Below are 20,972 nucleotides of genomic sequence, written 5' to 3' on the forward strand. Positions count from 1 at the left end.
AGTTGAAGCTCCCCTCACGGGAGACTGCCAGGTGTTCCCAGCAGACCCTCAAGGTTTGATTGGGTCTGCCAGATCTGACCGGCCAGCTGGTGGTGAGCCAGCTCACCACCAGGTAGTGGTCACTGCGGCCTAGGTTGTCCTGGTGCTAGGAGCACATATGCACACCCTTATGCTTGATTATGGTGTTAGTTATGGACAATCCATGACGAGCACAGAAGTCCAATAACAAAACACCACTTGGGTTCAGAACGGGAGGGCCATTCCTCCCAAACACACCCCTCCAGGTCTCACTGTCATTGCCAATGTGAGCGTTGAAGTCCCCCAGCAGAATAAGGGCGTCCCCCGGAAGGGCACTCTCCAACACCCCCTCTAAGGACTCCAAAAAGGGTGGGTAGTGTGAACTGCTGTTCGGTGCATAAGCACAAACAACAGTCAGAACTTGTCCCCCCACTCGTAGGCGGATGGGGGGACGTTCACCAGGGTGAACCCTAACGTACAGTTGCCGAGATGCAGGGCAACAAGTATGCCCCCTCCAGCTTGGTGCCTCTCACAAAGGGCAACTCGAGTGGAAGAGTGTCCAACCCCTCTCAAGGAGATTGGTTCCAGAGCCAGAGCTGTGCGTCGAAGTGAGCCTGACTATTTCTAGTTGGAACCTCTTTACCTCGTACACCAACTCAGGCTCCTTCCCCACCTGAGAACTGACATTCCATGTCCCAAGAACCAGCTTCTGCAGGATCAGATCACTAAAGTCTCCGACTTCGGCCGCCACCCATGTCACATTGCACCCGATCTCTTTGGCCCCTTCCACAGGTGGTGAACCCATCGGAAGGGGGACCCATGTTTCGCCTTGACCCAACTAAAATACCTTTAATAGTCATAACTTTTAGCTACAGTAAACTAGGAATAGAAAATTACTATAAATTATCTGTTCCTAAAGTAAGCACGACTAGCATGTGCTCTTGTCTTTCCCATTTTAATGGTCTTTGTGTCATGTCATTTTAAACCGCAGGAAACATGAAGTTATACATTAATGCTAAAATACCTATTAATGAAATTAAAAGGAAAAACATAAAACTTCAGTTCTATTTATTCATTTTTTGTAGTGCTAATAGTAGCTGCACCAGTGATTTGTTAAAAATGTTTTACTTTTTTTCAGGCTAAATAAATGTTCTCAAATTAAAGGTAGATTTTTGTTTTCTAAATTTTTCAGTGTGAGATAATGCCACAGTTATAAAAGGTGAATTATTTTGAAGGCATTTGACATGGCCAGCAATAAGAATTAATTTTTTTAACAAAATCTTCACTGCAACTGTTATTGTCATTACAAAGACAAGGTGTTGTGAAACATTACATGGTCCAATGTAATTAACATTACAGACTCAAGTGCATCAGCAAGTCCTGGAATATCTGTGTTTATGAAACAGGTATGGCTGCTATTCCAAAAAAATTAGGATAGTGTCACAGACACATGATCTGAACTGGCAAAACAGTGCTGAAACCTGTACCGTATCAAATCACCATACAAAACAATTAGAAAACACATGGCAACTTGCGTACAATAAGGTTATCATATATATATATATATATATATATATACATATATATATATATATATATATACATATATATATATATATATATATATATATACATATATATACATATATATAGTGTAATTAAGATAACAATTAAGGAGCTGTTTTAGAATATTCTGGTAAATCAGCTCTATTTCTTAAAAAGCCAAGAGAACAAGGTTAAACTTTAAAAACCACTAGCTTGTCATACTTCTAAAAAAAACTGATCAACGATCATTTTCATTGATTAGTCAAATGATGTCACCTGTCCAATAGAGTTGGCTGACCAGTTAGGACAAAGATATCCCCTGAATGCTAGCAGTAGACCTTATGAATTAAAAGGAGGGTCACATAGGCCGTTATAGCGTTAGCACGCATCATACAATCATAACAAAAATGTTACTTCATTCCTATTATGAACGATACTTTCCCCACTGGTCATTTGGTCCACTTCACTTAGTACTTAGCAGTGTACTACTCATAATCCTAACAAAAAGCCTTCTTATGGACTACAGGGAACTGAAGCCCAGTAATTACATCCATATTTCAATAAGCTTGGTGCTTTTTTTGTGCTTCCCTTCAGCTCAATACAGCTATCTCATGGTCCAGTCTCCCAAAGCTCTGCACAATGAAATAAACCTCTAAGTGTAAGTGCATAGTAGCAAATATCTAGTGCTCTATCTTTGGGCTTGTAGATGATGGCTCAAATATACAGATGTTATCAACTTCCAGCAACAGCAGCACACATTACTGTACATTCATTTCATTTGGCAAATGAAGGGGTTCTCGTCCAGCCCAGCTTTAGTGCTTTGAAAACACTTCCATTTAGTCTTGTAAGCAAACACTCTGAATCAATATCGAAAATCTTTTTCAGCGTGTTGCTCTCTTACCATTAGTTTCTAACTGCAGTCTTTTGAGGCTGATGGGGAAAGAGCCTGAGAAGGTTCATGGTATGGAAAGAGTCACAGATTGCTTCATTCACTCAGATCCATTATCAAAAATGGACTCCTGATGATTATTTTCTTTAAATCAAAACTCAAAATGCGTACATACAGGTGCAAAATATCAAATCGTATGACATACAGAGGGGGAAAAGATGTGATAAAGAATTTGGAGCAGCCCAAAAAAAAAAATCAATCAGGAAGCCATCTGGCATGGTGGCACACTGGAGACACCAACAACTGTCTACCCCTCTGCTGTTTCCCTCCACATGGCCTGAGGGAAAGCCACACAAGTAACAGAGACTCCAGCTCAGACTAGGTGTCTGTTCTGACGGCTGAAAGCTGCAGCGGCGTCTGTTTTCACATCAGTACGACCCATGAGCGTAAGAACTTGTACTCACAATGAAAAGACCCCATGTCCGTGCCAATGTCTGGAGATCAGTCAGTTTGTTACAATCCTGACTAAACAGATTTTTACTATACAGAGTGGCAAAATAAACATAAAGGCATTTCCCTCCCTTGACATGTGACAAAACGTTTTATATCTATAAAGGCACAAGTGCAAGAGTTAGAAGACACTATTCCTATTCTATTCAGATTTTGGTGCGTGCTTTTGGTACACAACCAATATTACGTGACTTGGTTATGACAAATTTGACCTGATGATTTAAAGAAACACAAAACTAAAGCATATCTATGTAGCATAGATAGAATTTAAGATCATTATTTCAGCCATTAAACAGGCCATAACAGTTCAACTCAGAAGTTTAAATTTAGTCATTACGGTCAGAAATCGTATTAATTTTGGGATTTTAATGTCATATTTTGAACTGTTCTTCTACAAGGTGGGGATGATTATACAACAAACTATTTCAGAGGTTATTAAAAACAAGAACTGGCTGCCCAAGTTTGAATTTCATTGTGGATTTTCTCAAATCAGCTCAAATTCATGCATACATTGCAGGCCAAAACTCTGGAAGCAACATAAAGTTTCGGTTTACAATGCCTTTTATACTGTATTTTCAGACATTGCTTTTAGTGATGTGCACTATTTTCCTCATTTTATCTTAAGGTATACATTGATATTACTAGACCACTGCTGAATACATGTTACCAAATGAAAAGAAGGGCCTAGTTTTAGTGTTACGATGTGCAAGAGTCACAATTTTAGTGCAAAAGTAAAAAAACGATCACCGATCTTCAAAAAGCCTGACGTGACGATTCGGATTTCTTTATTACTGACACTGTCAGGTGTAATAAGGTCACAATGCATTAAATGTGTTGGTTTTGTGTTGATGGCAGCTTTTTGTTGCCATCAACAACTATTGTAGCTCAATAGTTGACCATTTTCTTGGCAGAGTTAATTTGAATTGCTTGGTTTCCTTGCACAAAGCTGGCTTTTAATCATAGATCACACATCTTTTTAAACAAGATTGAGGTGAGGCTTTGGAGAGGGCATTCCAAAAGCTTAATATTCACCTGTTTTATCTAATCTAAAACCAATTTTGAAGCTTGTTTGGCGTCATCATTTTACTGGAACACCCTACTGTGTCCAAGTTTCAATAATCTGAACCCATATAATGAACTGGAAATGGTTAGGATGTTTAGGAACGATCCAGGAATATCTGAGGTTCCAACCAGTCAAAAGAAGAAAGATGCAACTTCCAGCACGCCTGGACTTTGCCACATAAATCCCTTCTGGGGGAATGTCTTATGTTCAAATGAGACAAAAATTGAGCTGTTTGGCCAAAATAACGAGGATACACTGTAACAAATGTGAAGCACGGAGGTGGCAGCATGCTACAATGTCATTGGTATTGGAAATGCACAAAGTGAGTGTAAGAAAAAGATGGAGAACTACTTCCAGTTCTTCAACTTCACCTTAAACCACAGATATATGGTAGAAATTCCAATTCAGACAGGGCAAAGATCCTTAACACACATAAAAACAGGTTTTAGAAGGAATGAAACACATGACTGTGGCCCCATCCTCAACCCTATTGCAAATTTATGGTCTATGATTAAAAGTCAGGTTCATGCCAGGAAACCAACCAATTTAAATGAGCTGTAACATTTCTGATGAGAGGAACAGTCCAATATCACCCAGAGATTGTTGATTGCAACAAACAAGTATGTTTGTCTGCAACTTGCTGAGGGACATTTAGCCAAATATCTGTGTGAAAAACGTTTACCCTGTGTGAGAAAACCCAAAATAAACTCAGTCTAACTCTTATTTTTAAAACCAGTGACATTACATGTTGTATTATAGGTCACTCCGATAAAAGAACAGTTCAAACAAATAATTAAAAGCCCAAAAGTGATATGACATTCAACGTGGATGATGAGTGGAAGGAAACGTCTGAAAGGAACATTGCGACCCATGCCATTTCACCTCAAGTAAAATGTGACATTAAACAATTCAAAGCTGAGAAACAGTGTTGTTTCCCATGTTGTCAGTAGTAATGTGATGTGGTTATGCACCAGCATGATTCCTGCAATCTATGATTTTTCCTGTAAGTCCCTGCTATAATCATCAATCAGTCAACCTTTTTAAAAGGTTCCTATTTAAACATCTGAATATTTTTCCCACTGTCACATGACAAAGAGAGGAGACGCTGGCACAAATACTCAGAGGAGTGTTAGCCCCCTCTACAGGAGAAAATTCAAACATCAAGAAAGAAAAGTGATGATGTGCTCTGAAAATCTGTCAGCCCAGCCACTAGTTCATGAGAAGCTCTTCTGTCAGATTGATGCATGTTTGCGTTTCCTTATCCCTGTTTTCAAAAAGCAAAAAGGAAGTTAAAACAGTCTCTTTTAAAAAACTGCAGCAGCAGTGGAAAAAAAAACAACAGAACCCCATCATTATGTAGTTTAGATGATCAATAGGTCCTAGACCAGGTTTTCACGTTGACAAATCGTCAGAATTCCTATGATCTGTTTATACACAAAGTGCTTTAGAAGGAATGAAGTTTAATGTTACTGCATGAAACGTGAGGAATTTGATAGGAAGAAGGGGGCAGAGGTTTCCTCAGCTGCTGAGATATTCCACGTATGTTAAAGGTTTACAGCTTCTCCTCAAAAAACCACTTTTGACGAAGGTTGTCAGAGCAGGGCAGGAGAACCGGGGCTGGTATCCCATTGTCGGTCTTGTCCACTGCTTCAACACACTTCTGGCTCAAGACGTGGAACAGACTCCCATCCTGGAAACAACCATTTGGAAATACAGTCAGCAAACAAGGAAACTAATCTACAACACAATGGTTTTCATTTACTCATGTGGCAAAAATGCAGTAAAATATTGGATCTTCGCACTATTGGCCAGGTGAAATGCAAATTCAGCCACCCTTTCCTGCAATATATCCACTTCTCTCCCTATACTTTTCAATTCTCAACGTTCCAGCATCTTCCACCCTTGCTACATATATTTCATCTTTTCAGATCCATTTACATTTAGATGGCATTGCTGCTGCAGACATTGGCATCCTGCGACTACATTCAGCACATGCTGCACAGCTCCCCGCACTGCATGGTAAACAGTTCTCAAAAGTGTGCCAGGCATTCATTTTGTATTGCACAGGAAAGTCATAATTAGCCCAGATCCAACACTTCTTATGAATCTGTGAATTTCTACCATGCCTTGTGAAACTATTCATGTAACTGCAACTTTTTCACAGTTTATCATGTTAAAACCACGCAATTCAATGTATTTTGGAGGATTTTATGTCATGACCAATGCCAGGTAGTGCCTAATTAAAAGGACAATGACATGGCTTTTTTATCTTTTTTCTTTAGACATAAAGATCTGGAAAGTGCCTGGACCTGTTTTCAGCCCCTCTGAGTCCATACTTTGTGGAATGACCATTTGCTGTAAACACAGTTGAAACCCTTTTGAAGTATGTCTCAACCAGCTTTGTACACCACGATAACTCAGTCTGATTGGATAGGGAACATGTGTGAACATGAGGCAAGAGGGGGTTATATACCAGCGCACACCAAATTGTTTAGAAATGTTTTTATTTGTAAAAATAATTTCAAAACCATGTATCCTTTCCCATCCACCTTGTTATTATGCACTACTCTGTGCTGGCCAGTCACATAAAATACATTGCTGGTTGTAACGTAACAAAATGTGAACAAGTTCATGAAGTAAAAACCTTTACTAGGCGCTACAGACTAATAATGATGATGACTGAACAAATATCTTAAGTGATAATAATAAAAAGAAAAATTTTTATAATCCAGGAAGTTAAAAGCTTCAACCCATTTGTTTTTTTTTATTCATATTAAAAAGGTACAGACACACAAATCAGAAATAAATTGTGCCCCAAGATAATTTTGCAATACCTGTCGAAGAACAAATTTCTGGTCCATGGGGACAGGTTGTCCTCGCTTCTTGCAATGTTGGACAGTCAGGTAAGTGCTGATGTTGTCGCCCACCACACATCCAGCAGGTTCTCTTGTGTTATAACAGATTTCCCCGTCCACTGAATATTCAAAAAACTGCAGGAAGAACCCATTGTACATGCATGACACAGAAAACAAGCCAGTTACAATTAAACACTGCACAACAGAATTTGCCCGTGTGTGTGTGTGTGTGGGGGGGGGGATTAAAACGAGCATTACTACTAGTCACAGACTATTAATGTAGAATATAACTATGCAGGGCACTCTCGATACACCTGACAATACAACAACTAGAGCCGATTTCTACGAAGATGACATTAGTGCGTGTCCACAGAGAGGCTCTCTGGCAGTAAGGCTAAATCTCACAGTGCTCCCTGATTTACTGACAACTGACTGATCAACACTGTGGGCATATTATGCAACCTGGGACAGGTAGGTCCATTACTTTCAAGTGTGAGGAGCAAGTACCTGTTTCAAGGTTTAGACGACAGAAAATGTTTAAAAGACGGTCATTAAATAAGGAGCTGACGAGTAAATGTGTTTGGGACTACAAGGACTAACATCTCCAGAAGTATGGAATCTTAATAAAATACAGGTACATGAAAATGAATCTAAAAACTAAAATTATAAAGACAGGATCAGAGTGGAAATAAAAGGTTTAGTGTATTTTGCATTGAATGTAAATTTGCATGGGGCTGTACTACTTCGGCGGCCAACATGTATTAAAATGTCTGGTATGTCTTACCTGGTTCTGACCCATGCCATGACACAGGTAAAGGATGACCCTATGGCCTTCTACCACCTCCTCATCACCAGGGTTATAGTCAAAACAGTGGTTGGTCTTTCCCCGACTCTTTAGCTAGCAAAACAAGTCACATAAAAGTAGATTACAAAGGCTGAAACATAATTTAACACTTAAAACTAACCACATATTGCCAAAAGTATTCGCTCGTCTGCCTTCATACACATATGAATTTGAGTGACATCCCATTCTTAATCCATACGGATTATATGCGGGCCTATCCTTTGCTGCTATAACAGCTTCAACTCTTCTCACATGGCTTTCCACAAAGAGGGTTCGTTTCTGGGAATTTGTTACCATTCTTCCAAAAGCGCATTTGTTAGGTCAGACACTGATGTTGGATGGCCTGGCTCGCAGTCCCTGCTCTAATACAACCCAGGTTCTGTCAGGTAGATGTGGCTTTTTCACTCCAGACTCACTCACATGTTTTATAAACCATGATGTGTGTACTGGTATGCAGTCATGTTGGAACAGGTTCCATCCTGTCACGATCCCTAAGTGCGACCCATTCTTTTACAAATGTTTATAGAGGCAGTCTGCATGCCTAGTTGCTTGATTTTCTGCTGCTGGGACCATGAAAGTGATTGAAACACCCACATTCATTGATTTGAAGGGGTGAGTAAATATTTATGGCAATATAGTGAATACTTTTTCAGCAACGCATAAAAAATAAAATAAAAAATGAAGACTGTTTTGAAGCCTTCTAACCATTCCAAACATGCCCGGCCGATCACTTGGGACAAAAATGTCAGGGTAAACATTATCCAGATACCACTTGAAGTTTTTACAGCCCAGATTCTCTCTCAGCTTCCTCCTCTCGGTCACATCTCCAAAGGCCTCCTAGAAAACAAAAAAAAAACATAACAGCTCAGCTTTACTGCCCTAATTCCAAACAACATTGATTAATTTCAGAGCTCCTGCTTTATACAAAACGTTAAACAACAAGACAGCTGCTGGGTCATGGGTGTGTTGGTATCTTAACACTCTAGCACCCTCTTTAGTTGTCTCATAACTCTGCCCATTTTTTCAATATGACAAATATTAACACACACATTCGATAACATCAGACGTTTTTAATGAGTGAGCCACTCCTAAATTCTAGTTAAAAAGCAGAAGCATGTTTCTGGGAATTTGCAAGTGTCTGTGTAAATGCTAACAGTGACTTGCCTATGTAAATACCTTTCACAAAAAAGTATCATCCCTGATAAAGAATAGCTGATTACTATAAGAGGACAAACATTTGCACTGTGCTTTGCCAGCGAGCATATGCGCACCACACCTTCACTGCTGGAAGAAGGAGGCTAAAAACAAACACACTGCAGAATGATGGATGCTGGCCATGTGCCCAAACACAGCTCTAATTGGCTCTTTATCAGTTTATGCGGTCATGAGACAGATTCCCAAAAGAGGCAGTCTTTTATCAACCGCTAGCACCACTACAGACAAGGGAACAACAGGGGCTAGTGGAGGTGGAATGACCCGGTACAAAAGTCATGTCTCAAGAGGGAGAGTGCTCCTCTTTCTGTCAGAAGATTGAGAGGTGGACACCCGTCAATGATACTTTGATGATATGCTTCATATTTGAGATCTGTGTTTATTCATCAAAGTACACCTAAGGTTCTTTGGAAAAGTCCAAAACACCTTTATTTTATGCAGTAGACCAACACAAAAAAGAGCAAAATTGGAAAAAAGGAAAAAAAATGATTGGCTTTCAAAATTTCTACAAAAAACAATCTGAAAAGTTTCTCAAGCATTTGTAATCAGCCCCTCCTTCCCTGAAGAAACATTTTGTAGGGACACCATTTGCTGCAATTACATGGTGGTTACATGGAAGTGGCACCATCATGCTGTGGGGTTGCAACTGAAAGACTTGCGGCCTTTTTCTCTGACCAGCATTTCTTTCCCTGCTAAAGAAATGCATCCCCATAGCACGATGCTGCAACCAGCGTGTCTCACAGTGCACAGTGCATGCAGTTTTTCCTAGAGATGTCCTGATCTAATCCCTGATATTATATCTGGGTCTCGTTCACTGCATTTTTGGTGATCGGTAAAGTTTTCAAGCACATCCATGATATAGTTTTACTTCATTTTCACGAAGTAATAGACTGTCACTCTATATCGGCCAATTCCTATTCTTAAATAACTGATCCGTATAAAACAAACTTCACTAAAGCACTAGATTTCAGACAGAGTATTTTGCATGTATGCCAAAAAGTTTAATTTTGGTCTAATCTGACCATCTTTTTACAATTTACTGAATGGCTGTCTTCTTGCCACATTTGTGAAGTGTGGAGCCAAAAATTGTAGTCAACAGATTCTTCTACCTGAGCTTTATAGCTCCACCAGAATTACTATAGGCCTCTCTTGGCTGCATCTCAGCCCAATATCCTCCAATCTCATCCCGTCAGTTTGTTTGAGATGTTCATGGGAACATGAGATGTTCAAACCTTGGGATGCTTTTTAATCATCTGAACTTCATTTAAACGTATCCACGACTTTACTTCAGACCTCTATGGTGTATTCCTTAAAAAAATATATATAAAAATACAAAAACAAATATATGTAGCATTTCACTCCAACCCAGAGTTGAACTCTACTTTGTGTTGGTCTATCGTATTCAATCCCTGCAACATACATTAAAGGTTGGGTTTGTAATGTTACAAAGTGGCAGTTAATTATTGTCCAAGGTACTTTATAGAGTCCAAACATATAATAACACATTTTAAAGACATGGACAAGGTTAAAATACATTTCCCATTCAGATACTTCACATCTTACAAACGATAATTCAATAAGGAGCAAGATGCCTTTGGTAATAGTAAAAAACCAGTAAGGGGTGAGGTTCTCAATGACTACATCACAAAGGTACAATGAGGAGCAGATGTGCAGAAGAGTGCAGATTCTTCTCTGCTGCAGTTTTTTTAATTAAGGAAATACTAAAAGGATTAATATTTACGCTGCCGTATAATCACTCTGTAAGATCGCCTCTGATCCTAATATAAATAACGATCGATGGGGCGTTGCTTGGTGTAGTGGTGGAGCAGGGGCCCCATATACAGAGGCTATTAGTCCTCAACGAAGCCATCCTGAGTTCAATTCTGGACCCTGGCATCTTTTCTGCAAGTCATCCCCTTTTCTTTCTCTCTGCTCATTTCCTGTCTGGTAGCTGTCAACAAAGGCCACTAGTGCCAACAAAATCTTTAAAAAAAAATTTTTAAATAGAAATAATCAATCACAGAAAGGCTCCATTGGGCTCCTTTACAGTTACAATCTGAAACGTAAAACTCAAACAACTCAGGACTTTTTTGCACAAGTAATATATATTTTTTAAAAGCTGTCATTTATTTTCAATTCATTTTGCTGAAAAAAACCAAAATTACATCAAATGTATTTTACTTTAAATTATGACAAATGAATTAGGAGATGTTTAAAACAATTTCATGAAAACAATCAATGTATGCCTACATGGTAAAAATGCAGCAGTGCTTGCTTTGAGCTGTAGCACATTACCTCTTGGCGAGGCTTCCTCCTCTCAGGGAGATGAATGTCACCTGATCTGTGCTTAGGGAGCGTCTCTTCTTAACTACACTGTCACACACTCTATGCCCATACATAAACACACACGCACATTAGGACAGGGCACCCCACAGGTTAGCACCGATATCACCCTGTCAAGGACAGGTGGGTGACACCTGCTGGCACAGAGTGACATGGAAAGGTGGTAATCACACACCGGAGTGCCCAGGCACTCCTGTCACCTTGAGTGTGTGGCGCTCATGTATCCCGAGAGTCACTTAATCAGGGGGAGCTTTTTACACCACAGTGGGAGAGCGGGCGTGCTTGCATGTGTGTAGTTTGTGCGAAATGTACAAGTAGGCGTGGATATAATTTCCTGCATCCGTGTGTCGGTCACTGGCCGGAAAAAATTCGCAGCCTTTCGCAACTGAAACAAAACTTCCAATCTAAATGTGCCTCAATTCCTTTCTAAAGAAAGACATTGGCTCTGTTCAACACCCATCAAAACACCCTCTCATAACCTGTGTGGACTCACCCGTCGTGCGTGGGGGTTGCGGTGGTAGTAGAGCTCCTTGTACTCATCCATCCACACCTCTGCTGCCCTCACACTGTTTGCCAACGCTTTGCTCCGTGAGTAAGGGGCCTTTTTGGGGAACACGTGACCCACGTGGGAACATGGGTGGATCTCCAGACTGCCCCCACATTGCCAAATCTAAGAAACAACAACCACAGCACCATGAGGATTTGGTTAGCCTCTCAGCTGTGAATCAATCAGGCTACATAAAGGGCACAAAAAAGGCTATTGTTGCCGCTTTGGAAAGATATTTTTGGTTACAACTCCTTTGGGAAATTGTATTTACTCCAGGAAAAGGATGTTCAAATTCTTCAGCAGCAATCAAAGTCTTAGGGCCTTCAATCTGTTTCCACTTGGAGTGTAATTTGAATTCAATCACTGTGGTTTGCAGAAGAATTTGTCACATGGTTTTCAGTAAATTTAGTCCAGGTCCAAATGTCTGTTCAATGCTGCATACTGTGAAAAGTGTGTTAACAGTATGCTAACTGCCTGTTTTACATAATAGTTGAGCCAGGCACTATGCATTTAGTATAATGCACACTACCAGTCAAAAGTTTTAGAACCCTTTCTCATTTAATGGTTTTCTTTATGTTTATGTTGACATTGTATGTGGATTCTTTTTGAAGGCATCAAAACAGTGAATGAACCCATATAGAGTTGTGCTGCAAATGAAAAATTGTTTAAAGAACTTTAAATATGTTTTATATTTTAGATTGCTTAAAGTAGGCGCCCTTTGCTGCGATGACTGAAATATTAACCTTTGGCCCTCTCTCAATGGATCTCTGGGAAGTTCTTTCCAGACTCTTTGGAAAACCATTTCAGGTCATGACCTCATGGAGCTCATGGAGAGAGTGCTAAGAGAGCAAAGCAATAATCAAAGCAAAGACTGGCTATTTTGAAGAATCTAAAATATAAAAATGTTTAGAGTTATTTCACACTTTACTACATAATTCCATGTGTACTCATTCATAGTTTTGTTGCCTTTGGTGAGAATCTACAATGTAAATAGTCATGAAAATAAACATACCCATTAAGTGATAAAGTGTATCCAAAACTTTTGACCGGTAGTGTATGTGTACATGAAGATACTCGAGGACACTTCTTACTCTAAAAGAAAACTCCAGGTTTTCTCCACCCCACACCTCCATCCCTGTGTCATATGTCCCCAGGTAATGGAAGTAGCTCTTGCTCACAGAAAACAGACCACCTGCCATGGTAGGAGATCTAAAAAAAAAAAAACAGATCGAACAGAAGTTTATCTGGGTCTCACTACCCACTACTAACCTAGTAAGACATAAAAAACGATATGATATCTTAAAACGACAACTTGCTTTACTCTTTGCTTCACAGACGTTTTGCGAAACGTACCTGATGACATCGGTTGGCGAATTACGTAGTTTCTGTTCATGTTCTGGCACCCTGTGCCAGGTAAAGACCAGCCGCCAGTCGAACCCACCAATCTGAGGTTCACCAGCGTTCCCTAAGTACTGGAAGGTGTTCCAGTCTATCACATCAATGACGGGGCACACCACGGCTGTCGGCTCCTCTTTTATCCTGAAGAAAGGAGAGAAACCTGAAATTAAAATTCAGCAAATATCTTTTCACTTTCTGTACTGCGCTTTCTCAAAAGGCAACCAAGTACTAAGCAAAGGGGTCTAGGGGAGCTGTACAATGCCTTGCAAAAGTATCGTGCCCCTTTCACTCTGATACCCCTGAATGAAGTCCAGTGCAAACCTTCCAAGCATGGCTGTCCACCTGAACAGAGCATTCTTTAGAGAAGCAGCCATTAAGCTTTTGTTGACAGGACAACTATTAGTTGTGCACGTCATAAATCTGGCCTTTATTTAAGAAGAAGGCCATTGCTAAAAAAGCCAAAGGAATTGCAGTTCCTGCTTGCAGTTTTCTATAAGCCATGTAGACAACAAACATGTGAATGTCAAATAATAAGAAAATTAAATGTTTTTGGTTTACATGCAAAAAGCTGTGTAAGTAAGCCAACACTGCATATCAACCTGAAGACACCACCCCCACCATGAAACATGGTGGAGGAACCATCATGCTGTGGGGTTGCATTCATTGAGCAGGGACAGGGAAGCCAATTAGAGTTGATGGACAGATGGTTGGAGCTACACATAAAGCATTCCTGGACCAAAACCTGCAAGAGGCTGCAAAAAACCTTCGACAGGGGTGGTGATTCACCTTCCAATAGGACAACAGCCCTAAACATACAGCCAGAGCTACTATGGAAGGGTTTAGATCAAAGCCTGTTTGTGTTTGTGTTTAAACGGCTCAGTAAAAGCCCAGACCTAAATCCATCTCAGATTTTGCAGGACCTGAATATTGGTGTTCACAGATGCTCTCCGTCTAAGCTGGCATAGGGTGAGCTATCTTGTAAAGAAGAATGGTCAGGAATGTCTGTCTCTACGTGTGAAAAGCTGGTGCAGGAATACCTCAAACGACTTGTAGCTGTAACTGCAGAAAGGTGGTTCTAAAAACTCTAAACTCAGGAAGGACTAAATATAAATGCTCACCACACTGTTGCAATTTCTATTAGACAAAATAAAAAGAAAAATGTGTTTCTTCTACTTCATTATTACTTTGTGTTTGTCTACCACATTAAAATCCCAGTAAAACATGTTAAAATTTGTTCCAATGAGACAAAATGTTTTCTGCAATAACTGTGCTCCTGAAGATGGCTTGTGATGTCCTTGGTGACAGCTGAACTTAAAAAGACCATCTCTAAAGTCGACACTGGAGAGAAATACTCCTTTCCTGAAAAGCAATTTCTCACCTCTTGAGCAGAGGCTCGAGCCAGCCCTCGTGGCACTCACAGTGACAATCCAGGAAAGTCAGCACATCACCCGTGGCAATGGACGCCCCTAGCAGCCGGGCTCGGACCAGCCCTTCCCTCTTTGTGGCTCGGATCAAACGCACCTTCCTCAACCCTGAGAGGTACTTCTCCAATGGCTTCTTTAGGTGATCTTCAAGAAAATAACATGAGCAAACCTTAAAACATTTAACATTGCGAATAGTTTTTACAGTTAGCAAGAGACACGCTGTACTAAAATCTTGACTCCGAGCAGAATCTGTCATGCCACATCAATATCTGTCCATTCATTGTCAAATACCCAATTATCCTTCTAGATAAAACATGGTAAAACATGCATTCTCTATGCAGAAAGAGCCAGCACCGGTATCTGAACCTGGGAAGCTCTTGCAGAAATGAAACAGATCTAACAATTGCCCTACAGTGCACTCCCCTGTGTTGTGCAATTATGTTGCGCAGGATCGGCCTGGATGTGTAAATTTAGAAAATCTGGACAGCAGCCTGCTCAAAATGCACAAAATATTGGGAAGAAGGTTAATCAAGGGGCTACAGACCAACGGTATTAGCTTGGTGAATTAAAAGGCACATGGGACTTCATGTGTGCATATAGACTGGAGAAGGATGCTGTGGATGGGATTTGTGATCCACTGACACTGCAACACAATGTTAAAGAACCATCCATCCACTCCGATGCTACATGGATTGGATTTGTGAAGAGAAAGCTGAGGATTATAAGCCAAACCAGCCTTATATTTATCATTGCGTTTCTCTAGACTTATGCAAGAGACAGCCACACCTCATCCCACCCAGTTTATCTCATTTATCGGTTTAAAATTGCACAATCTCACATCACTGGTTACTTAAGCTGGGGATACACTACACAATTTTTTTTGCACAATTTTACCCCTCAATACCCAGTCGGGGAAAGTCTGCAGTACACAGTCGGCAGGGCAGGTTGGCATAAAAATCTGTCAATGTGAGAGGAGGTGACGTAAGAAGTATGCTAGAAATGTTCCAAACTCTCAACAAGAGTATTACAAAACATACCGTCAACACTATCCAAATCAGATTTTCTTGTGGGGTTAACTTCAACTACTTTAAATTGCATATTTTGAATCTTAAAAGGGGAGCGTCACACAAATACAGTCTGTCCGAATTCTGAAAAAATGTTCTATTACCAGCAATTACAGGTCCTTCTCAAAATATTAGCATATTGTGATAAAGTTCATTATTTTCCATAATGTAATGATGAAAATTTAACATTCATATATTTTAGATTCATTGCACAGTAACTGAAATATTTCAGGTCTTTTATTGTCTTAATACGGATGATTTTGGCATACAGCTCATGAAAACCCAAAATTCCTATCTCACAAAATTAGCATATTTCATCCGACCGATAAAAGAAAAGTGTTTTTAATACAAAAAAAATGTCAACCTTCAAATAATTATGTACAGTTATGCACTCAATACTTGGTCGGGAATCCTTTTGCAGAAATGACTGCTTCAATGCGGCGTGGCATGGAGGCAATCAGCCTGTGGCACTGCTGAGGTCTTATGGAGGCCCAGGATGCTTCGATAGCGGCCTTTAGCTCATCCAGAGTGTTGGGTCTTGAGTCTCTCAACGTTCTCTTCACAATATCCCACAGATTCTCTATGGGGTTCAGGTCAGGAGAGTTGGCAGGCCAATTGAGCACAGTGATACCATGGTCAGTAAACCATTTACCAGTGGTTTTGGCACTGTGAGCAGGTGCCAGGTTGTGCTGAAAAATGAAATCTTCATCTCCATAAAGCTTTTCAGCAGATGGAAGCATGAAGTGCTCCAAAATCTCCTGATAGCTAGCTGCATTGACCCTGCCCTTGATAAAACACAGTGGACCAACACCAGCAGCTGACACGGCACCCCAGACCATCACTGACTGTGGGTACTTGACACTGGACTTCTGGCATTTTGGCATTTCCTTCTCCCCAGTCTTCCTCCAGACTCTGGCACCTTGATTTCCGAATGACATGCAGAATTTGCTTTCATCCGAAAAAAGTACTTTGGACCACTGAGCAACAGTCCAGTGCTGCTTCTCTGTAGCCCAGGTCAGGCACTTCTGCCGCTGTTTCTGGTTCAAAAGTGGCTTGACCTGGGGAATGCGGCACCTGTAGCCCATTTCCTGCACACGCCTGTGCACGGTGGCTCTGGATGTTTCTACTCCAGACTCAGTCCACTGCTTCCGCAGGTCCCCCAAGGTCTGGAATCGGCCCTTCTCCACAATCTTCCTCAGGGTCCGGTCACCTCTTCTCGTTGTGCAGCGTTTTCTGCCACACTTTTTCCTTCCCACAGACTTCCCACTGAGGTGCCTTGATACAGCACTCTGGGAACAGCCTATTCGTTCAGAAATTTCTTTCTGTGTCTTACCCTCTTGCTTGAGGGTGTCAATAGTGGCCTTCTGGACAGCAGTCAGGTCGGCAGTCTTACCCATGATTGGGGTTTTGAGTGATGAACCAGGCTGGGAGTTTTAAAGGCCTCAGGAATCTTTTGCAGGTGTTTAAAGTTAACTCATTGATTCAGATGATTAGGTTCATAGCTCGTTTAGAGACCCTTTTAATGATATGCTAATTTTGTGAGATAGGAATTTTGGGTTTTCATGAGCTGTATGCCAAAATCATCCATATTAAGACAATAAAAGACCTGAAATATTTCAGTTAGTGTGCAATGAATCTAAAATATATGAATGTTAAATTTTCATCATGACATTATGGAAAATAATGAACTTTATCACAATATGCTAATATTTTGAGAAGGACCTGTACTAGTAAATCTGAGGCTTTCAGTTTGCTTTTAGTTGTTCTGATAAATACTGTAGTCAGGGATCCCTGGGTGGGTGCAGTTGTTGAGTGTGTGATCTTGTCTTTCAGGTGTTTACGTTCCTAAACCAGTCTGTGAGTGAGAACTCAAAGTTCTTTCAAAACTCTGCGAAGACTATGAAAGTTGTGTTTGATGTCTCCAGTTGAACTCACAGATAAAAAACATTTTATATTGCCATGAAATGTTTAACTTCACTATAAAATTGAATGCCCAGCAAATATTAATTAGGCTGTTTGGTTAAACAAAGTCATCCCAAATTAGATGTTGCCTCAGATCAGAGAATATTGCCCAATTTTCTGTATGATCTCTAACTTGGAATGAGCCTGAAGTGCAGCAGACAAGTTGGCTATTATTCTAAAACTTGCCGCTAATGCTGGATCAACAGCATTAGCATCCCTTAAGAAATTAGTCTGATACAGTGACATCACCGTGGCTTAACTGAACATGTGCAATCAGTGTTCGAGCGGAGGGTGAGGCAGGGACTGATTGCTTCACCTAAACGCTCATGATTCAAAACGTTTTCCAACCACCTTAAACTTTTAAAGTCCTAGGGGTGTATCAGAAATGGTTGCAGCTAGAAACATGTGTTGTTTTGATGCCATTCTGTTTTAGTTCATTTGCAACTCTTCTGTTAGAAATATTCTGTTAGAGATAACAAGAAAACACCTAAGATTTTGTCCCACACAAAACAATACAGTTAAGAGAGTTACTTCTAGTTTATGTGCATTGGTTTTCACTCCTGTCTCTTATTTGACTCCCCTATTTCCCACCTTTTCAGCCGCAGCTCATTTGACAATCCACTGAATGCATCCCATCTGTGTGCTTTCATGTGAGCACCAAGAGCAAAGCTTTCTGCCTCCTGTACCTGTCAATCAGCCGACCTTTCCGCCGACAGCCCTTCTGTGTGTCCATCAATCGGTCCATTGCCTACCTCTGCTACTGTAGTCATCCACCAGCACCACCTCTCTGAGCAGGATGTCAGGGGAAGTCTCCAGCACGCTATGGACCGTCCTCAGCAGGGTAGACCAGGCCTCGTTGTAAAAAGCGATCACCACAGAGGTTGTCGGCAGAGACCTGTAGTCGTACTTGAGATCTCTGCAACTGGAATGAGTGATGGGAGTTTAAGTGGTAGAACAGGCTAGAATCTAGGGAGCTGTAGCATGTTGATGCTTTATTGTCTAAGTAATAAGTAAGCAGCTACAAAGAACACAATAGGCTATCGTTCTTTAAGCCACAAGCGGTGTTTGTGAAGTTTGTGCTTGCAATGACACACCCAAATCTAATTGAGTTTTTCTCAGAAACTTTGTTTCAATAATAATTTTGTTAGTTATGTTTTTCAAATGCACGTGATAATTCTCGTCTTCCTTTGCTGCAGGTTGAGTAAATCCTGGGTGGATTGTGATAAACTTCTTTTTTTGTTTTCTGTGAGATCTCTGCTTTCAGCAGACATGCTGGTTGTGTGTGTAGAAGCCGTGTGGTGGGCAGCTGCGACCACGCTTTGCAGTGGTGCCCTTTTGTGGAGTTTGTTTCCTTTCTGATTCAACGGCTTGTAGTTTTAACTGTGTTTGTGGAAATGGTTTATATCCGTTGTTGGCCAGGATTCTAACATTTCTGTGAATAACGCACATCTCTGTGTTTAACTAAGCGAACTTACAGTAATGAAAGAAGAAAAAAAAGAAAGTTAAATTCTTCCCCCAGTACTTAATGGTTGGGGTTTAAGAGGAGAAAGTACCAGGCAGTTTATATTAAATGACTCTCTGAAAGGCATTGGGCCTGTATGAGAATTTAACCTATGATAATCTTGAGTTGAAAAACGACTGGATGACATTATCATGGTATTTATACAAAACTTAAAACAAACATATACTGTAACATTGTGTTTTTTAATGTAAAACAGGAAAGCAATTATTCCTACTGCAGCTGAGAAACTCTAACATACTGATGATTACAGTTATAATACTATTACGTTAGAATGGAGTCTCCCAAGCCTCGGTTTTAGGCCCCATTTTATTTTCAAATTATAATCAATATGTCTTTATGATCTTCAGTGCCAAAAATATTTCCAAAAAGTGGATTTTATCTTTTTAATCGAGGGAAGCTAGTAGCTTTCTTTCATATACTGCCTTTCTTTAAACACCATAACCCTGGAGATAACACTCTGGCACTTCTTCTAGGTTTCTGTTCAAATTATTTTAAAGTCTATGTGGTATGATAGAGTATTTTAGCAGTGTTAAAATCTTGGTAAGATTCACCCTAAACTTCCTGAGTGGTGAAAGTGCTCTGGGTGACACTTACCGTGGGTTCCATCTCTCTGGCAGCCTGCGGTGCAGTGAGATCCTGTCACTGACATACGTGTTAATCTGGTTCTTCTGGATGCTCGCATCCTCTTTCATTTTCTCCTCCTTGTTCAAACTCAGTTTAACAGCTTTTCCCATTTCACCCAAGGCGTCTGGATCCAGCGGGGGCTTCTCGTACACGGGCCTCTTAAGCCGTTCATTGTCCACATCTCCGTCCCTGGGACCTTCACGTCGGTTTGCAGCGCTGACCTCCCCGGATGGGTGTCTGAAAAATAGTAGATACCCCAACAAAGTGACGCCAAAAAGGCAAAAAAGCAATTTTGTTCGACTTCTTCTTCCGCACGCTGCCATCGTGTCGCTTCTTTGCCAGGATGACCAAAGTTTGGTCGGGGTTTCATGCCCCTTCAAACCGGCTGGACTCTAGTAGAGCTGCTCTGCCCTACTAGATGTGAGTTAACCCCGCATACTTCCACGGAAAGTTCAAAGTTTTTGTGAGTCCTCAAGAGTCCCAGCTGAGCATAGCCTTAATGTTGTTACTTATTTACCCGGAACCTCAATGTGTTTAACTTCATGGCCGATAGGATTATAGACACTCCTCCTGTTGGACGTCTTCCAACTCCTGTCCTGGTCCAGTGTGAAAGGATTAACACACTCGGATTAGACCCGAGCAAATGATCTCCTTGGACTGGCTGTTAGCTGACAAACTAAGAGACAAAGCAAATCTAGGTCAAATAAAATAGAACGGACAAGGTTTGGTTTCGTTAATAACGAGTAAATTACATAATGAGATTAATCAAATGTACACAACAGTTCAACTTCTCCAAACATTTTACTTTCACTCGAAGTTCAAATTGTTAAATTAGCTCAACTAGCTGCAACGCTTCCGGTTTGGGAATACCAAAATAAAACGCGTTGGCTTATTTTTAAATACCCCCATATGTTAATGAAATGTAACATCATTCAAACGAATCATAAAAGTATACAGTTATTAAAAGAAGTCGGCACAACATGATGCAATTCCCACTGAAAGCAATAAATGTAGATCACGTACAACGTGCTTTACTTTAGAACAGGGATAGAACCCTGGGTCCTTATCTATTTATTCTTATCTCAATATTAGTTCAACAGAAGTTCATAAAGATCTTTGAATGATCCCTAACTGTAAAGTACGATAGTATTG

The 20,972-nt window shown here is 40.5% G+C and overlaps 1 protein-coding gene across 1 annotated transcript; it reads right to left on the minus strand.

The window, feature by feature from the left end:
• Window positions 1–2,547: 2,547 nt before the first annotated feature.
• Window positions 2,548–20,656, minus strand: galnt12 (UDP-N-acetyl-alpha-D-galactosamine:polypeptide N-acetylgalactosaminyltransferase 12). The gene is made up of 10 exons (XM_047384088.1): window positions 19,791–20,656; window positions 18,427–18,596; window positions 14,603–14,792; window positions 13,180–13,365; window positions 12,918–13,035; window positions 11,773–11,949; window positions 8,430–8,561; window positions 7,665–7,778; window positions 6,860–7,015; window positions 2,548–5,715 (listed from the first exon to the last, which is right to left on the minus strand). The coding sequence occupies exons 1-10, from the start codon at window positions 20,141–20,143 to the stop codon at window positions 5,578–5,580; spliced, it is 1,734 nt and encodes a 577-aa protein (XP_047240044.1). The 5' UTR covers window positions 20,144–20,656; the 3' UTR covers window positions 2,548–5,577.
• Between the last annotated feature and the right edge of the window lie 316 nt (window positions 20,657–20,972).

Source organism: Girardinichthys multiradiatus, chromosome 13, assembly GCF_021462225.1.
Source record: "Girardinichthys multiradiatus isolate DD_20200921_A chromosome 13, DD_fGirMul_XY1, whole genome shotgun sequence".
Lineage (NCBI taxonomy): Eukaryota > Metazoa > Chordata > Actinopteri > Cyprinodontiformes > Goodeidae > Girardinichthys > Girardinichthys multiradiatus.

What these genes read in the sequence shown, in the direction of transcription:
- galnt12 (XM_047384088.1), bottom strand. Translation starts at nt 20,143, where the DNA reads ATGGCAGCGTGCGGAAGAAGAAGTCGAACAAAATTGCTTTTTTGCCTT. An exon ending in ACCTGGAGTTTTCTTTTAGA is followed by an intron (nt 11,950 to 12,917) that starts GTAAGAAGTGTC and finishes GTTGTTTCTTAG; the next exon opens with ATTTGGCAATGTGGGGGCAG. An exon ending in GGCCGGGCATGTTTGGAATG is followed by an intron (nt 7,779 to 8,429) that starts GTTAGAAGGCTT and finishes TTGTTTTGCTAG; the next exon opens with CTAAAGAGTCGGGGAAAGAC.